The sequence below is a fragment of the Trichomycterus rosablanca genome, chromosome 11 (genome assembly GCF_030014385.1).
Source record: "Trichomycterus rosablanca isolate fTriRos1 chromosome 11, fTriRos1.hap1, whole genome shotgun sequence".
Lineage (NCBI taxonomy): Eukaryota > Metazoa > Chordata > Actinopteri > Siluriformes > Trichomycteridae > Trichomycterus > Trichomycterus rosablanca.
In genome coordinates this window covers 36,726,213-36,743,163 of record NC_085998.1, presented here as the reverse complement: position 1 = coordinate 36,743,163, position 16,951 = coordinate 36,726,213, and the positions used below count along the sequence as shown (strand labels likewise).

The following is a 16,951-nucleotide window of genomic DNA, read 5'->3' as shown; positions in this document are numbered from 1 at the left end:
AGTCCAGTACCTTAACCGCTGAGCTATGACTGCCTTAATTTACACTGTACTAGTGTATAAATGCTTTTGCTATCTGTACTTTTTAAACAGGAAATCAAACAATCAAATAATTTCATTATTATTATTATTACTATTATTATTGTTGTTATTAGCACTTCGGTGCTGCTGCTGGCCAGTTGGGCGTCTACATACAGACATGATTGGCTATTTCAGGGGAGGTGGAAGTTGGCCGATGCCCTGTGATGGGATACATTTAGCAGACGCTTGTATCCAAAAACGACTTACAGAGGTGTGACAGCATACAGTCTGAGCAATTGAGGGTTGGGGGCCTTGCTCAAGGGCCCAACAGTGGCAACCTGATAGTGGTGGGGCTTGAACCAGCAACCTTTTGATTACTAGTCCAGTACCTTAACCACTAGGCTACAACTGCACATAGATAGTGTGTTATTGCAATGTGCCCATTGTTTTTTTGGGGAAACCAGACCCACTGCGACCCTGACCATTGTTCAACATGCAGGATAAACTCTGCCCAAAGTCAGAATAAAAGAGCAAAACGATTTGAGTAAAAAAGTTTGTGCCCCTCATACTGACCGCTTCTCTGATGCAGATGTTTTTAAGCTCCTCTATCCTCTGCCTGAGCGTTTCCTCCAAAGCCTCCTGTCGGGCTCGCAGAGCCACCAGCATGTCCTTCTTAGCCGTCTGAGAGCTGTCAGACTCCTGAGAACCTGAACACACACACATAACAAACATAAGGTGTTCAGTCAGACAACAGGGACGAAGAGCCACGAGGGCTGAAGACCAAAGGGCGATACTGTAAAGTCCAAACAATGAGCGAGCCATTTAAAATGTTCTGTGTGTGTGTGTAGTCACGCTTCAGCCTTGTTTATGGGACATGCCGTTCTTCTGCATGTGTGTGAGCGTGTTTCCTAATTGAATTAAGATGAAAGCTTTTAACAGCTTGCCATTGTTTAATACAGAGGTCCATTGTGGCAGGACCAAAGAGCGAGGCATGCGTGCACCTACTCTAAAGTTTACAAGGAAGTGAGTGGAACGTTCAGATAAGGCAGTTTAGGAGCAATCATGCCCTTAGTGGGCATTAATATAGCCGCACGCCATAAAAGCCAAGAACTGGCAGCGGGTAAATTGTAACGTGTGTGTGTGTGTGTGTGAGATGTTGAAAGAGTTCAGAACAAGGCTCTGACTTTTGCAATCTCAACAGGTTATGAAAGGTCACACTAACAAACATTAAGGTGGGGGGTGATGGGATAAAAGAAAGAAAAAATAAGCCCCACACATGCGTCAATTTAAAAATTACACAATATAAGTGGAGAAGTGTTGGCAGCAGTTCTAGATATTGTGGGCTTCTAGATAGAATGTGCCACAGGGTTCAATTTTACCCATTACTTCTGCATGTTTACAAGAAGCCCAATTGTTTGATGAACAGCTACTGTTAAAAAGAACAAAAGAAGCATTTTGCAGAATTATCCAAACCACTGAGCATATCAGGCTTTGTCCTTCCCTGTGACCAGAATGCTGACCTGCAGTGAGCGTGTCAGTGAGGTACAACACAGGGTCGTCTCTGAAAGTCAAGGGTGAAAGGTCGGCGGGTTTAGGAGTGTTTGTGTTTGCACAGTGCAGCAGACAGGAAAGCTGTCTGAATTAGTGATGGATCCGCTTCAAAAGGAGTGCACGTGACCTGGGTCACTCCAGATCACTCCATCACAAAGTTTGGGAATCTTAAATATCACAGATTTGAACTACATAAAGACTAAAGTTGAGCTCCTGAATGACACAACGTTAAAGTGTCTTCATTGTTAATGAGATCGTGTTCAAAACCCATCTGCATTAATAGATTTGGGTGCCTGTAGGGTAATTCATAAAATAGGGCTCATTTTTCACATTATATACCACATTATATAAAACATTCTTTTAGCTGAACATTATTTTCCATAATTTGACAATAATCAGGCAGTGCTAGGTCAGTGATTAAGGTACTACTCTAGTAATCGGAAGGCTGCTGATCCGAACCCCATCACTGCAAGGTTTTTTATTTGTTTTAAGAACTACCAAGTGTACTATCCTAAAAGACTTCCACTTAGGCTTTGGTGCCTTTTTTATAAGCCTGTAAGGTAGGGGCCAAGAATAATCATAACCCAAGAGGCTGTTCCAAATTCAGGCAGTGCTAGGTCGGTGATTAAGGTACTACACTAGTACACTAGTAATCGGAAGGTTGCTGATCCAAGTCCCATCACTGCAAGGTTTATTATTGGTTCATGTTTTAAGAACCACCAAGTACCAATATCAATCCCGCCACCAAGTGTACGAATATCAGTGATGTCACCAAGTGTATGACTATCCTAAAAGACTTCCATCCAAGCCTTCATACCAGGCTTGGGTGCCTTTTATTGTGAGCCTGTAAGGTAGTTTTTCAACAATCTGGCTTCTTGTGACTTAGACCAACTAGCCGATTCAAGCACAGGGGCCAAGAATAATCATAACCCACGAGTCTGTTCCAGTCCAAATCCAGGCAGTGCTAGGTCTACATTAGTAATCGAAAGATTGCTGATCCAAGCCCTATCACAGCAAGAACCATATTGATGCTGCCACTAAGTGTATGACTATCCTAAAAGACTTCCATCCAAGTGCAAATACTGGTAATCAGTCGGTCAGCAAAAATGCTTCTTCTAGGTCGTCCTCACTGTATGGTTTGATGTAAAAAAAAAATCAGGTACCCTGCTGATATTAGCTGTCTCATAAACTAATTTGTGTTTAACCTAAGGAAAAAAATACTGTAAATAAAAGGTTAATTCTTTCATTCATTTATTGTCTGTTTAATTCTGTGTATTTGTATTCGTCCTAACCTTTTCTTTTTAGTACATGATCAAACGGAGTGAATGGTGAATGACACAAGTCTAAAATAAATAATATGGTACGCACTAGAGTAAAAAATTAATGACAGCTGCTGTGCCCCCTTCCAAAAACAGTCTGTTCAATAAAGCAAATCATGAATAACAACAACTGCCTTACATAGATTTTGTACATGCGAACACACTGTCACTTTGCATCACCATTGTAGCTTTTAAGGCACCACAACAGATGAAAGAAACTGAAAGAAACTGTAATTATTCACATGAGGCCACCCAGCCACAGAATGGCACGATACGCCACAGTAACTGTCCAGGCCTTTGGTGCAGTTTCATCCAATTTTATTACCAAAGGGCCAGTGGGGCTTATTTCAAACCAAGTGAGCATAACTTGTAATGATGAAGCGTGAGGTGAAGCCCCGCACCTTCAAGAATGAAAAAAAAAAAAAAACACCCCAAATGCAAAATGCTTGACCAGGATAGAACAATACTACGACTAAAATCCATTACAAAAAGGGATAAATGTAAATAATCAGGGTGGCCAAATTAACGGAAACAAAGTACCACATAAAAGACAGAAAAGCATCCACAGCCCACAACAGAGAAAGTGGATAGGACAGGGATAGTGCAGCACAGTTCTCAGAGACAAAAATGAAAGATAAGGAACATGAAACACGAATTTTGCGGTGTATTGGACAACCCTGATTTTGTGAATAAGAAGCTTTAGTCTGACTGGTTCTGTGACATTATATTCTGCAGCTTACAGACTATATACACGTACTTAAACATTGTTTTGAAAAACCATAACATTTTGTAGGTTAGTCCAGCGATTCCCAACCTTTTTTGCACCACGGATCAGTTTTATACAAGATATAATTTTACATACCGATGGGGACGGGAGGATTTTAAATAGAATAACAATGCTACTCACGCTTTTTTTCACTGCAATGAAATGCTCCCACCTAGGGGTGATAGGAGACAATAACACCCAAAGTGTTTTTTCATTGCTTTTGTAGAAACCTGTGTGCAGCCCAGAAATAAATGACGCACATATTGGTACAGGTCCGTGACCCGGTGGTTGGGGACCACTGGGTTAGTCAATACAAGTTTTAGTAGTGGTAAGCAAAGTAACCCCAGATGGTCTACCAAATAAAAAATCTGAAAGCAGAAACAATGGCCTACACTTGTACCTTCATTAAGAAATCTAAATTGTTTATGTGCTCACATTAATAAAGCCACACATTTTTGCATGGACTTCAGAAGTTCAGATTTTTTCTAACACTTGACTCTTACGTGTTCAAAACTAACTCCAACTCAGATTTTCCGATGAGATTCCCAACTCCTGTGGTTTCTTCAAAAATGTGAAAAGCCTCTGCGGTGACAATTTTCACGCTTTGCACAAATTCTCACATAATAATCGTCATTACAGAAAATAAACTCAGATTTCAGAAACGTGACGTTAATGTAAAAGTACAGTACACATGAGGTGAAGCGGAGTGCTTGATTTTCTCAGCATGCAGAGTAAAGAAAGGCTTTCACTCCTCATTCTCTAACTTTCTTTATACTTCAACCCATGACGAGCGATATTGCAGCCAGTTCTCATAGCCAACAGAAGCATGAGGGGGTTTCTCATTTCCACTTCATGAATTCACCACTATATGCACAAGAAAATTAATGCATACGTATACTAAACTACATCATTAAAAAGCAATACCAATGTTATACTGTCTAGGCGTAACATCACCCATCTTTTAAAACTGGAACTGAGTCCCCAATTAGACCCACTGGACCCATTAATAAATATATATTGTATATGTGTGTGTGTATGTTTGTGTGTATGTGCTGACCTGAGGACAAAAGGCTTCCGCTGCTGCCGCTGATGATCTTGCCCTTGCTGCCCATGTTGGCAAGTTTTGACGTCTTCAGCGTTCCAGTCTCAGTCAGGTCGATGGCTATCTCGTTCAGACTGCGAGCTGCGTGGATCTTTGACTGAGACACAGAGCGAGAGAAAGAAAAAGAAAGAGACGGTGAATGTGCAAGCCAGCTGTACGGTGTGTGACAGGATTTTCCGAGAGAAGAACATTTCCCTGCTTTTAAAACGTGTAATTCTATCCACGCGCGCTTTATAAACAGAATAGTCACACATATGTGTGTGTATGTTGTGTGTAGACCTCATGACTGCTCATGTATAGTCTAGAATTGTGATACAGGATAGAAAGAATCACACGACCTATCAGAACATTGCAGCACCCCGAACCAAGCATTTAAGGGGTCAGATTATCGTCCTGTTGAAGAGGCCAGCCTATTTTGCCACCGTTATTTCCAGAATTTGCTTAATGTGCAATGTTTCCTGTGCCACTGCCTGCCACAAAACCGCAAAGCATAAACAATTCGCTCTGGTTAAACAGCAAACAATGTGTTCAACCACATCTAATCTGAACATACCTTAGGTGATTATGGCCAGAGTTCCATTTTTACCTCATTAATCCACAGCACTTGTTAGCAAAATGCCACTGGCTGATGGAAATGTTGTGCGTACAGTGATGGAGTCGCAGTTTGCATTTATGGCAGTTACTTAACCACTAATGATGATTGCACAAGAGTCATCTCCAAGAAAATCAGTCAGCAGAAGGCTACAACTGCCCCATCTCAAGGCTACTAATGCCCCAAATTAGGGTTCCTATTGCTGACTAGCATTATTAAGCAGTGCACCACCGCTCGTGTGAGCTAAATCTTCCTGCAGGTACTTTGCTGCCATGTGGGTTTGATTTCCTGCTTAGAAAAGCCAATGACTGTTAAAAGATTGGAGGTTGAAAGAGTAAGTAAATTTATAATGCTTTAAAAACTGACCATAATCAAGCAAACCCATATAGATGTGATTTAAATGTGATTTAAAGTCATAAACACTACAAAAGTAAGACGTAACCTGTTGCAAACACAGCAAACGTAGCAAAGACGAACATAAGAACGAGCATTCACAAACCCACCTTGCTCTGCTTGCGGTCCAGGTAGAACTGGTGCTGGCTGATGGCCATGGCCCAGATGGATTTGATGAGGGCAGGGCAGGCGTACCAGGTGTGCACGGCAATGCCACTGTGCCCAAACGTCCTTCGCGTTACCGACGCCCTGCAGTTGGAGCAAACACAAACCGACTTTATATTCACTGAATTTTATCAGTCAGGCCAGCTAGAAATAAATCTCAGTTCCTGAGAATAATTTCATTTAACTACATAGTTTATTTACTAGCACCAGCCATATAAATAGATTTATTTACAATATATAAACAAAGTATCTGGATACTTGACGTCCAACCAAAATAATTAGCTGTAGCTAAGAATGAAATGTATTCAATTTCAAACTTTACGTTTGTGTTTGGACATTATTTAAGATGCAGTTCTGTACTATGCACTAGCATCATTAGGCAAACTGATCTCTGTCTTTCTGAGAAGCAGTTTGACGGGCAGTTTGAATAGTTGGGCGGCACGGTGGCTCGGTGGGTAGCACTGTCGCCTCACAGCAAGAAGATCCTGGGTTCGATTCCCAGGTGGAGCGGTCCGGGTTCTTTCTGTGTGGAGTTTGCATGTTCTCCCCATGTCTGTGTGGGTTTCCTCTGGGAGCTCAGGTTTCCTCCCACAGTCCAAAGACGTGCAAGTGAGTTGAACTGGGGATTGTCCATGACTGTGTTTGACATTAAACTTATGTTTTAACATGATGTTAAAATCCTAATTAATAAAATAAATTCATTTGAATAGTTGCGTGTTAGGATGCACATGATCATGTGGTGGGTGAGGTGAGACCCACAAAAAAGGGAAAAGGAATACAATGACGAGAAAGTGACTGGAGACCCAAATCTATGACATTTTATGGCTTTTTTCATGCATTTTTAACTCCCGAAAGATGACGTGTAGTAAAAAGAGGGCGTATGGCACCCTGTTTAACATTAAATGACTATGTTCATGAATGAACAGCTAAACACAGCTAAACACTAAACGTAGTGATTCCATTGTTATTACTTACGTTTTGCATTACCATTTATTCAAAATGACTAACAAACATACTTTGTGTTCCCCTTGTTATATTCCCCAATGTAATATAAACTCAAATCTGCCTAAAGTGTGAACTGCTGCAGGTATTTATTCCAGAGATTAGCGCTCAGTGCCCAGAGACAGCTGCAGAGACGAAATGCTTTTACCACACACAGCGCAGCCCATCATTTACAGTGTAGAAAAGGTGAGATCTGGGTTAAATATGGTCAGCTTTCTTCCTTGCTGTTACACTGGTTTCAAAAAGAGAATAAACACTCTAAAAATACCCACACTTCCACAGTCTGAAGCACTGAAAGCTAAGATAAACACTGAACCCATGACTGCTGTTCTTATCAAACGCTCACGGGAGATCATCGCTGGGCTGCTCGTAACACTCTTACGGATACAGAACAAGATGTGGTACAGCATTTAGCTCACAAACAAAGATATTCGGCATAGAAAAGTAAATATACTGTAGACTGGGTACATTTTAAGGACAGTCCCTGCCCACAAGCAACAACAGTGGCAGCTCCAAACATGCCAACAAGCATCAACCCTGAAACAACATCTGAAACTTCCGACACATGCTGGTGTGAATGCAGGGTAAGAGTCTAAAGCCTCTCATTACTTTTTAGTTCTTTAATTAGCCTTAATTAGCTTTAATTGGCCTTAAACAATCTGTGGCAGGTCTGATGTGAGACGTTACATTGAACAGGATCAAACGTCTGGAGGTGGGTAGGAATTTTTCAAGCCAATCTATGTGTCTCCTGTTGGCTGGGGTTAAATAACAGTGACTGAGATGAGCTGCAAACAAAACACCAATCAGTGCATTGCCAATGAGAATGATTCCTTTTAACTGCTCCCATTAGGGGGTCGTCCCTTCCTTATGCAACCCTCCCATTTCTCCAGGCTAGGGACCAGCACTAATGGTGCACTCGTATGTGTCCTGCAGAACACTCTAGGTCTTCTGTGTTTGTAATCCCAGCCCAGGATTTAAACCCCCACAACTCAGTGCACTACCAATACTATACAATACAATATGTAGCACACTGAGTGTGGTTTAAGACACAGCCGGAAAATCGCTTGTATGTGCTGTGTAAACAATGTCTGTCTTTCATAACCATGTATGTTGGCTTATAAATCAGCAAATAACACATCAGTTATGTCTGAAGTATAGAAAACACAGTACAGAACAGTGTACGGTTAATAAAAGTGAAACACTGTTGCTGAGTCTCAGCTGTTCACTAATGAGCCCATGCAGTCAAAGTAAATATATGCTAAAGAAACTGGCAGTTAATGTCATTAAAAAGTGAAAACAGGATCTGCATTGTAGCTTAATGTTGTGCTGTCAGCCTATTTCTGAAATATGTATTCAAGACTTCAGAATAGCTTGAGCTGTGGTTATGGTTTAATCTCCTGCATTGTTAAACAGAGAGCAGGTTTAGAGAGCCTGTAAGCTTAGCCATGCTTGTTTTCAGTACTGTTTATAAAGTCCATGCTGAGGTAGAAACCTCATGTTTTCATTCATATACCTCCCTTAGAATCTTTTTTTTAATCTATTTTTACTACACACAGGAGGGGAAAGAGGTCTACGAATAAAATATGGCTCCGATTAAACCTTCAGCAGACAGACACTCACCCTGCACAATGAGATTTTGAGAAACAACAGACACTAATCCGACATTTCCCAGTCATGAGCAGGGGCTCTGTGTTGTTGATCTTTTAGAAACAGCATTATTGTAAGAAATACTTTAGTTGTGTAGCTACTATTCTGTCACAAAGAGCGTGTTTGATTGGTAACACTTTACTTAAGGGTAATGTATAAGTAGCCCTTAATGACACCTACAAAGATGAACCTACATTCATCTTTGCACTGTAGACCACTTTATAATTAATACTTATAATACAATTTAAACCAAAGTACATCTCCATATGTATGCACAGGCCCTGTTTTTGTAGTGTCTTGTTGTTATTATGTAGGTACTTGTTTGTACATTTGTATTTTGTGAATCTGTGTACTTTTACTTTTGATGTGTGTAACTAGCTACTGAGGCCTTGATTTCCTTCAGGATTAATACAGTATCTATCTATCTATCTATCTATCTATCTATCTATCTATCTATCTATCTATCCATCTATCCATCCATCCATCCATCCATCCATCCATCCATCCATCCATCCATCCATCTGTCTATCTGTCTATCTATCTACAAAATGTTTATAGAATATGTCCGCTGTCAAAAAGATTGATTGATTGTTGACAACAGAAACCATCAAAACTAATTTAACTAAATTAGCAACAATGTTTATAAGGCTAAATTACCTTTATAAGTCCATTAGTCCTTATGACAACTGACATGTACGTATATTTTCATTTTAGTTTTATTTTCATCACCACTTTATCCTGGTCAGGGATGCAGGATGGACGAAACATTGGGCGCAGGAATACCCTGAACAGGACAACAATCCTTTGCAGGTCTTCGGCCTAACAAACTCAGACACAGCCAGTGTCTGAACCAGCTCTAGTGTAATCGAACATAAGCACATATACTCAGTAAGTGTATATTAATAATGACAAAGCCAAACAGATTTAAAGAATTTTGTTGACTTTAGATTCTGTTATGACATTGAAGAGTACAATCTGTTATAACTGCAAGAAGAAAAAGTGGTGATAACTCAATATTAAAACCAATTTCAAAGAGTCGATCTGCCTACTGGCATGTTTACATATAGTGGGAGAAGTCAAGGTATCCATAGAATGCCAAACTGCACATGCAGGACATATTAAACCTTTCAGAGACATAACAGAAGGCAAAGACCAAACCTAAAACCATGGAACTGTGCAGCAGATAGTGGTGTTGCTGCCCAGTTCCAAGGCCCCAGGTTTGGTCTTTGCCTTCATTGTTTTAGATCAGATGTTGTCTGTTGTATCAATATTTAATATAATCAGAAGCATAACTGCAATCAAAGTTAACGTGTTGTAAACATTACTTGCATTACATCTCATTCAGCATTAAAGAAGACATTTAACTCACAGTTTTTTCTGCATGTGTTTGTTCTGCAATATAAATTTACCTTCTAGGATCATGAACTTCCACAGAGAACTTCTTCTCTCTGAAGTAGAGATTCTCCAGCTGCCTCCATTGGAACACCTGAAGAGAGGAGACAAAGGCTTGACAACATTCCTCCACGGGTTCCTAAGTTCTCTGAGAACACACTCGCCCGACCACAAGCTCCAAATACAGCACCACGCAGGGATTTAATTCCTAATCCACGATGCACATCCGACCAACAATGTTCCTTTCTTGTCCTTTTAAATCTGTGTGTTCAGGAAGCCTCCTGAGAAACTGTAGACTGTATGAGTGTGTGAGTGTGTGTGTGTGTGTGTGTGTGCGAGATCCTTTGTGCGCTTTGCGTGTTTGAGTAAGAATCGGAGTGTACTGTGTGTTTGGAAAGAGAACGAGGGAGGAATCGGGAGGAGACGGCCCCCTCCCCGGCCTCCTCCCTCCCTCCATCTCTCCCTGCGGGACACACACTTCCTGCTCCCACCGCGGACTGTGCGTGGGCGGGGTGAGTGGAGAGTTCAGAGTGACATGCATGTGTGTGTGTGTGTGTGTGTGTGTGTGTGTGTGTGTGTGGGAGGGGGTATAAGTGTGTCCAAAGCGTAATCACCACTGTTCGACTCCCCCCCTTACTTTTCATTCACACATAAAGTTAGGTTCTGGTTCTGATCACACACACACACACACACACACACACACACACACACACACATCTTACTATCTTTATTTTTCATTGATTTATCTGTTATTCTAGCTAAATAAATGTCCACCCAGACCTTATGTATAAACAAACCCACTTCGGGAACTTAGCAACTGTATTTCGTAAATATTAATATATCTTTAATATGTAACACACTTAAAAAAAGTTGGGACGGCAGAGTAATTAAGCTACACCGTTTTGAAACATTCCATAATAAGCAAGTGAATTCGTAACAGTCGAGGGTATCATGATTGGGTCAAAAGAGGAACCACAAAGCCTTGTGCTTAGCAAGCAAGGATAGATTGTGAATCACCACTGCAAGTAATTCAGGCCTTTCACCATCCACTGTGCATAATATTGTTAAAAGATTCAGGGAACTTGAAAAAAATCTGGAAAAACACATGTAGGGCAAAACTGGGAACCCACTGCTAAATGTGTGACCACGGTCATAAATATGGGCTCAGAAGTTCTTTGGAAAACCCCTGTCACTGAACACAGTCCACAGCTGCATGAAGAAATGCAACCTGAAACTCTGTTATGCAGAAAGAATTCCATACAGTAATTCTATACAAAAATGTCACCAAGATCTGTGTGTGAAGGTACTACTGACACAGAAGCGTATAGAGGGATTTTAGAGACACATATGCCTCAATCAGGGCAATGTCTTTTCTCGGTAAGAAAACACCAGACACAGAGTACGTGTGCATGACTGGCCTGCCTGCACACAGATTCTTTTAAAAACTACATTTTTATTTATTTTATTTAACCTTTATTTAACCAGGCAAGTCATTAAGAACTGCTTCTTATTTACAATGGCAGCCTGGCAAAAGGTAAAGCCTCTTGAGGAACAATCATACAAACAAATTTACATAAGACATTGAAAACAAACAACGATGATCACAATACAATAACACATAGTCGAATCACCCATATCATTACATACTTCTAGTAACTTCAACAAATGTGTAGTTATTATGTATAAGTGACAGTGTTCTGTCTAAATGTTATTATTTCTTTATTTTTAGTAGCTGCTTCATTCTGTTAGGGTCACAATGGGTCTGACACTAGGGTGGAAATACTGCTTAGTGCTGCTAAGACATTACATATACGCCAACCAGGCATAACATAGCGTAAGAATTTGAGCGAGTTTGATGAGGGCCAAATTGTGATGGCTAGACGACTGGGTCAGAGCATCTCCAAAACTGCAGCTCTTGTGGGGTGTTCCCGGTCTGCAGTGGTCAGTATCTATCAAAACTGGTCCAAGGAAGGAACAGCGGTAAACCGGCGACAGGGTCATGGGCGGCCAAGGCTCATTGATGCACGTGGGGAGAGAAGGCTGGCCCGTGTGGTCCGATCCAACAGATGAGCTACTGTAGCTCAAACTGCTGAAGAAGTTCATGCTGGTTCTGATTTTGGCAGCAAAAAGGGGACCAACACAATATTAGGAAGGTGGTTATAATGTTATGCCTGATCGGTATATATAAATCATTTCCCCAGTGTAACCATCATTGTATGATTTCTCATTACACTTGTATATACGTCTGAATTTGACTTTTTAAGACTTTGGACTCAAAATTAACAAGCTTCTTAAATAATGCTTATTAAAATCTGTAGCCATAGAGATCCAACTACACACTCATGCACACAGACACTATAGTATCATATTAGTAACATATAATAACATATTGGGTTTGTGCAGTTGCTAGCTAAATAATAGAGACAAAGAAGTGAGTGAATAGAGGTGGACAAAAAATCAACAACCGAGACTAAAACTTAATGTTTTTATTCAGTGTGCAAATCTGACTTTTTCAGACTTTTCCGAATCTAAATTTGGTTTGGAAAACACACCCCATGACTCTATACAGGCCAGATGATCAAATATTCATCCCTGGTATTCAGCAGAGGAATTCCACTCATTTCACATATTATTCCACTTAAAAAGCAGCTGCGTACTGGGTCATTACTGGTACAATCTTGACTGTACAAGGAAAGTGAGGGGCAGGATAAAAAGAAAGAGAAAGCCGGATTAAAAAGAACTGGAAAAAGCAAGGAGGGAAAAAAGAGCAGAAAGGGGGGGGGGGGGGGGGGGGAGCGAGGAGGTTGGCCCTAAATAGCTTAAGAATTTTAACAGCCTGGGAAAACAATGGACAGATGAGGGAAGAAGGGAGTATGGGTACCATGTCAAACACACCACAGACAAAACATTTTTCCCCATAGATCATCTGGACGACGCCACTACGCTACAGATGCAAAGCAGATCCAGCGTGTCTGCAGTGTTTAAATTTAACACATTCAGCATTCTTACACTCTCTCGGGACCAAAAACAAACCTGAACCTGACACTTTCTTCACAGCTTTCATCTTATGAGCATGTGGAACGATCAGGAACATCTAAACACTTAGGTTTAGCACGGCCAATGAGCCGAAGTGCAATACCCACACCAAATAGCATTCTGGAACAACACGGTGGCCGATGGGGTTCAAGCACAGTTACGGATGAAAGCAAATCTGACGTGAAGCTGTTTGTGTACGTGTGTGTGTGCTTACTCTCAAGGCTTGCCAAACACTCTCATGGCTCTCATTACGATTTACAGAGACAAGAATGACAGAGAATTGTTCTGACACTCAATTCTTGACATACTTTATAACGCAGGGACCCATGTAGACCAGAGATCTTAACTTATGGTGTTAGAAAAAGAACACATCAGTTTGGAAATGCTACAACATTATACATTCATTCATTCATTTTCTTATCCGCTTATCCAATTAGGGTCGCAGGGGGGTGCTGGAGCCTATCCCAGCTTCTCAATGGGCGCGAGGCACACAGTAACACCCTGGACGGGACGCCAGTCCATCGCAGGGCAGACACACATACATACACACACACACACACACACCCATTCACTTATAGGGCAATTCAGTGTCTCCAATTAACCTGACTGCATGTTTTTGGACTGTGGGGAGAACATGCAAACTCCGCACAGGAAGGACACGGACCGCCCCGCCTGGGGATCGAACCCAGGACTTTCTTGGTGTGAGGCGATAGTGCTACCCACCAAGCCACCGTGCCGCCCCCAACATCATACAGTAAGATCTAATTCATTCAGCTTGATTACAGATTTTTTGGTGAGAACTGGGGTCTGGCTGGTTATGGTGGCATTTTGTGTAAACACTTGGGTCAGTTTAGTTACAGTAGATAGTTTTTGAGTCTAATTTGTTGCAGTGACCATTTAGGGACAACTGGGAGTCATCTGATGAGTTACAGTACATACTTGGGGTCTAATTGGTTGTAGTGGCATTTTAGCTTTTAGAACAGAAGTTTACTGTGTAAAATATGGCATTTGAATGTAAAATGGAATCTGATTATTACAGCTGGGTTTAAATGGCTGTAGCAGCATTTATGGTTTGGAGTTTGAGCACAAAACTAACAACAGAAATGTTAGGCCTGTCTAATGACTTGTTTTCTTGTGGAAAAAAACACATATTGAACCTTTATTGCGTTTAGCAGAAACTTTAATCCAAAATAACTTACAATTTGAACCAGGAAAATGCAAACAAGTGAGGGCAAACAACAGCCAACAAACAGCTGATCAACAGTACAGTACTATAACCTATGAGCTACCACTAATGTCAAACCCTGTACTTTTATTTATAAAAATGAGTAAAGTCACATATCTAACCATAACTAATGTAATAATGTAAAGTACTCAGGCTGTTGAAATGACTTAAATGCACGTTCCCTGTAATGAGCTGAGTTTGGATCCGTGGGTTGGGTGTGGTGGTCAAGTTGGGGTCACGGTGATATAAGAGGTGAGGCTTTAAATGTATTGTTTTCAGGCTACCCCTTAGCCACTCTGGCACTTTCTTGTTTAACAGCTGATACACATTTGAATTGTGGGTCGTGTCTAAAGATAGACTAGAGAGAGAGAGAAGGAAAAAGAGAACGTCTGGCTATTCAGAGCGTTCCGCACACGAGAGCAAACCTGGAGCCAAGAGTCTCTGTTACACTCGAACACAAATGTCATGGGTGTAGCGTTATTATGACTATGACGCACTATTCTTAACCACCAAAGAATACAAACCCACCCACCCTACTGTCTACTCACACAATCAGAGCACACAGGCGTGAGTGTGTGGTCTCTGAAGAAATGATAAATCATAGCACATACAGAAACACACAAGTACAGAAATAACGGACGTGCTTTGTTTAGACAATGTGAGCCATAATGAGCGTTTTTGTAAATGAACACAGCCAGCCAAGCAGGAAGGTCAGTGTAATGACCAGCAGGGCAGTCAGCACTGAATCACTGTGGGAAATGACTAAGACTAGGGTCAGTTCCAGACTAGTCTTTATCCGCTTCAGTAGAATACACAGATTAGGCATAACATTATGACCACCGTCCTGATATTGTGTTGGCCCCCCTTTTGCTGCCAAAACAGCCCTGCAACTGTGATGCTCTGTGTTTTCTGACACCTTTTTATCAGAACCAGCATTAAATTCTTCAGCAGTTTGGGCTACAGTAGCTTGTCTGTCTGATCGGACCACACGGGCCAGCCTTCGCTCCCCACGTGCATCAATACCCTGTCGCCGGTTTACCACTGTTCTTCCTTGGACCACTTTTGATAGATACTGACCACTGCAGACCGGGAACACCCCACAAGAGCTGCTGTTTTGGAGATGCTCTGACCCAGTCGTCTAGTCATCACAATTTGGCCCTCGTCAAACTCGCTCAGATCCTCACGCTCGCCCATTTTTCCTGCTTCTAACATCAACTTTGAGGATAAAATGTTCACTTGCTGCCTAATATATCCCCCCCACTAACAGGTGCCGTGATGAAGAGATAATCAGTGTTATTCAGTTCACCTCTGAGTGGTCATAATGTTATGCCTGGTTGGTGTAAACTGAATCACTGTTTCACTGGCCACTTAATGAACTTTGTAAATGAATATGTAAAATTCTAGGTACTGACTTTGATAGTGACAGATTGCTTGCAGTAATGACTCATGCAAGCAACTGAGCAACTGAGAATATATTTTTATTATTTTAATAATTAGTAGTCTATGTAAATATGTTAAACTTTTGATGCAATGGTATAATAATAATAATAATCATCATCATCATCAGGCTAATGTCCTTGACAAATCTGCAAATCATCATCCTTTTAATACAGAAAGAGCGGACGGTCCATTTCACATTAGGTTTAATTTAGTAAGCGATAGTTTTAAAATAGAAAATCCTTTTATAATATGACTCCAAACCTGCTCTTCCAAATCCCTAACTTAATCACACCCTGTTCCACTACATCACCTGGTTAACTGCGGTTCCGCTAATGTCTTGCCTTGCTTTCTTGTTTCTATGTGTCTCTAGTATGGGGGGGGTTCAGGAGGAATATACGGGTGGAGGACACTGCTAGTATAAAACCTGGGAATAAAGGAATCATCATGGTCATCAAGTGTTACATGGTCTTAAAGAGTGGGCAGCTGTGTTCATAAACAAACACACACAACACACACGTACACCAGGATAAGTCACGTGTGCAGAGTTACTGCAGTATCACATCAGGACAGAGTTAAAACTTATGAAATAAACCCAACCGCTAACTCAGTCTGCAACTTTACAGCGTGGTTCACTTAACTGTAACCACCGCCATCACACACACACAAACACACACACACACGGCTCGATGGGTGGTGAGCACCCAATAATCACTAACATATGTGAACCAAACCGTAATGAGAACATTCATGTACATGTGTGCGTTTACAGCAGACACTTTTGACCGAAAGGGAGAAACTGCTTAGATTTAAATTTTTGTCTCATTCAATTAAAACTGACTACATTCTTATGTGTGTTTTTCTTTCTTTCAGGGCAGAACCCTGGTTATGTGGTGACTTTGTCAGTATCCTGAGTAAGAGATGCATTTCCAAACCACTACAGAGAAACTGTAATGAAGGGGCCTTCCCTAAACTGTTGCTGTAAAGCTGGAAGAATATAATTTCCTTTATATAATTGATGTATTACAGCAATTGTGGCTGGAACACATGAAGTAAGTAATCGCAGTTTTGGGTACTTTTGTCCATATAGTGAACATACATCAATTTGCACTTTTATTTGCATTTAAATGTATATTTTTGACATGAGAACTGTCGATGTGAACGGCTGTTGTGTTTGAGGGCTTGTTTTTCCACATCACTGGGAGACTCGCGTCTTAAACCACATACAACGTATTTTAGCTTTGGGTTACCTCAGAAGAAACGAGTCAAGGACTGGATTCATACTTGTGGCTTTTTACTGGGCAGA

General features: G+C 41.1%; 1 protein-coding gene across 1 annotated transcript in view; it reads right to left on the bottom strand.

The window, feature by feature from the left end:
- frmd4a (FERM domain containing 4A) overlaps positions 1-16,951 on the bottom strand; it is an 89,245-nt gene that overhangs the window by 12,969 nt on the left and 59,325 nt on the right. Inside the window, exons 12-15 of the mRNA XM_063004285.1 lie at positions 9,965-10,041; positions 5,852-5,990; positions 4,712-4,853; positions 592-725 (exon numbers count right to left, since the gene is read on the bottom strand). Coding sequence (XP_062860355.1) covers positions 592-725; positions 4,712-4,853; positions 5,852-5,990; positions 9,965-10,041 — 492 coding nt within the window. The remainder of the gene's footprint in view (positions 1-591; positions 726-4,711; positions 4,854-5,851; positions 5,991-9,964; positions 10,042-16,951) is intronic.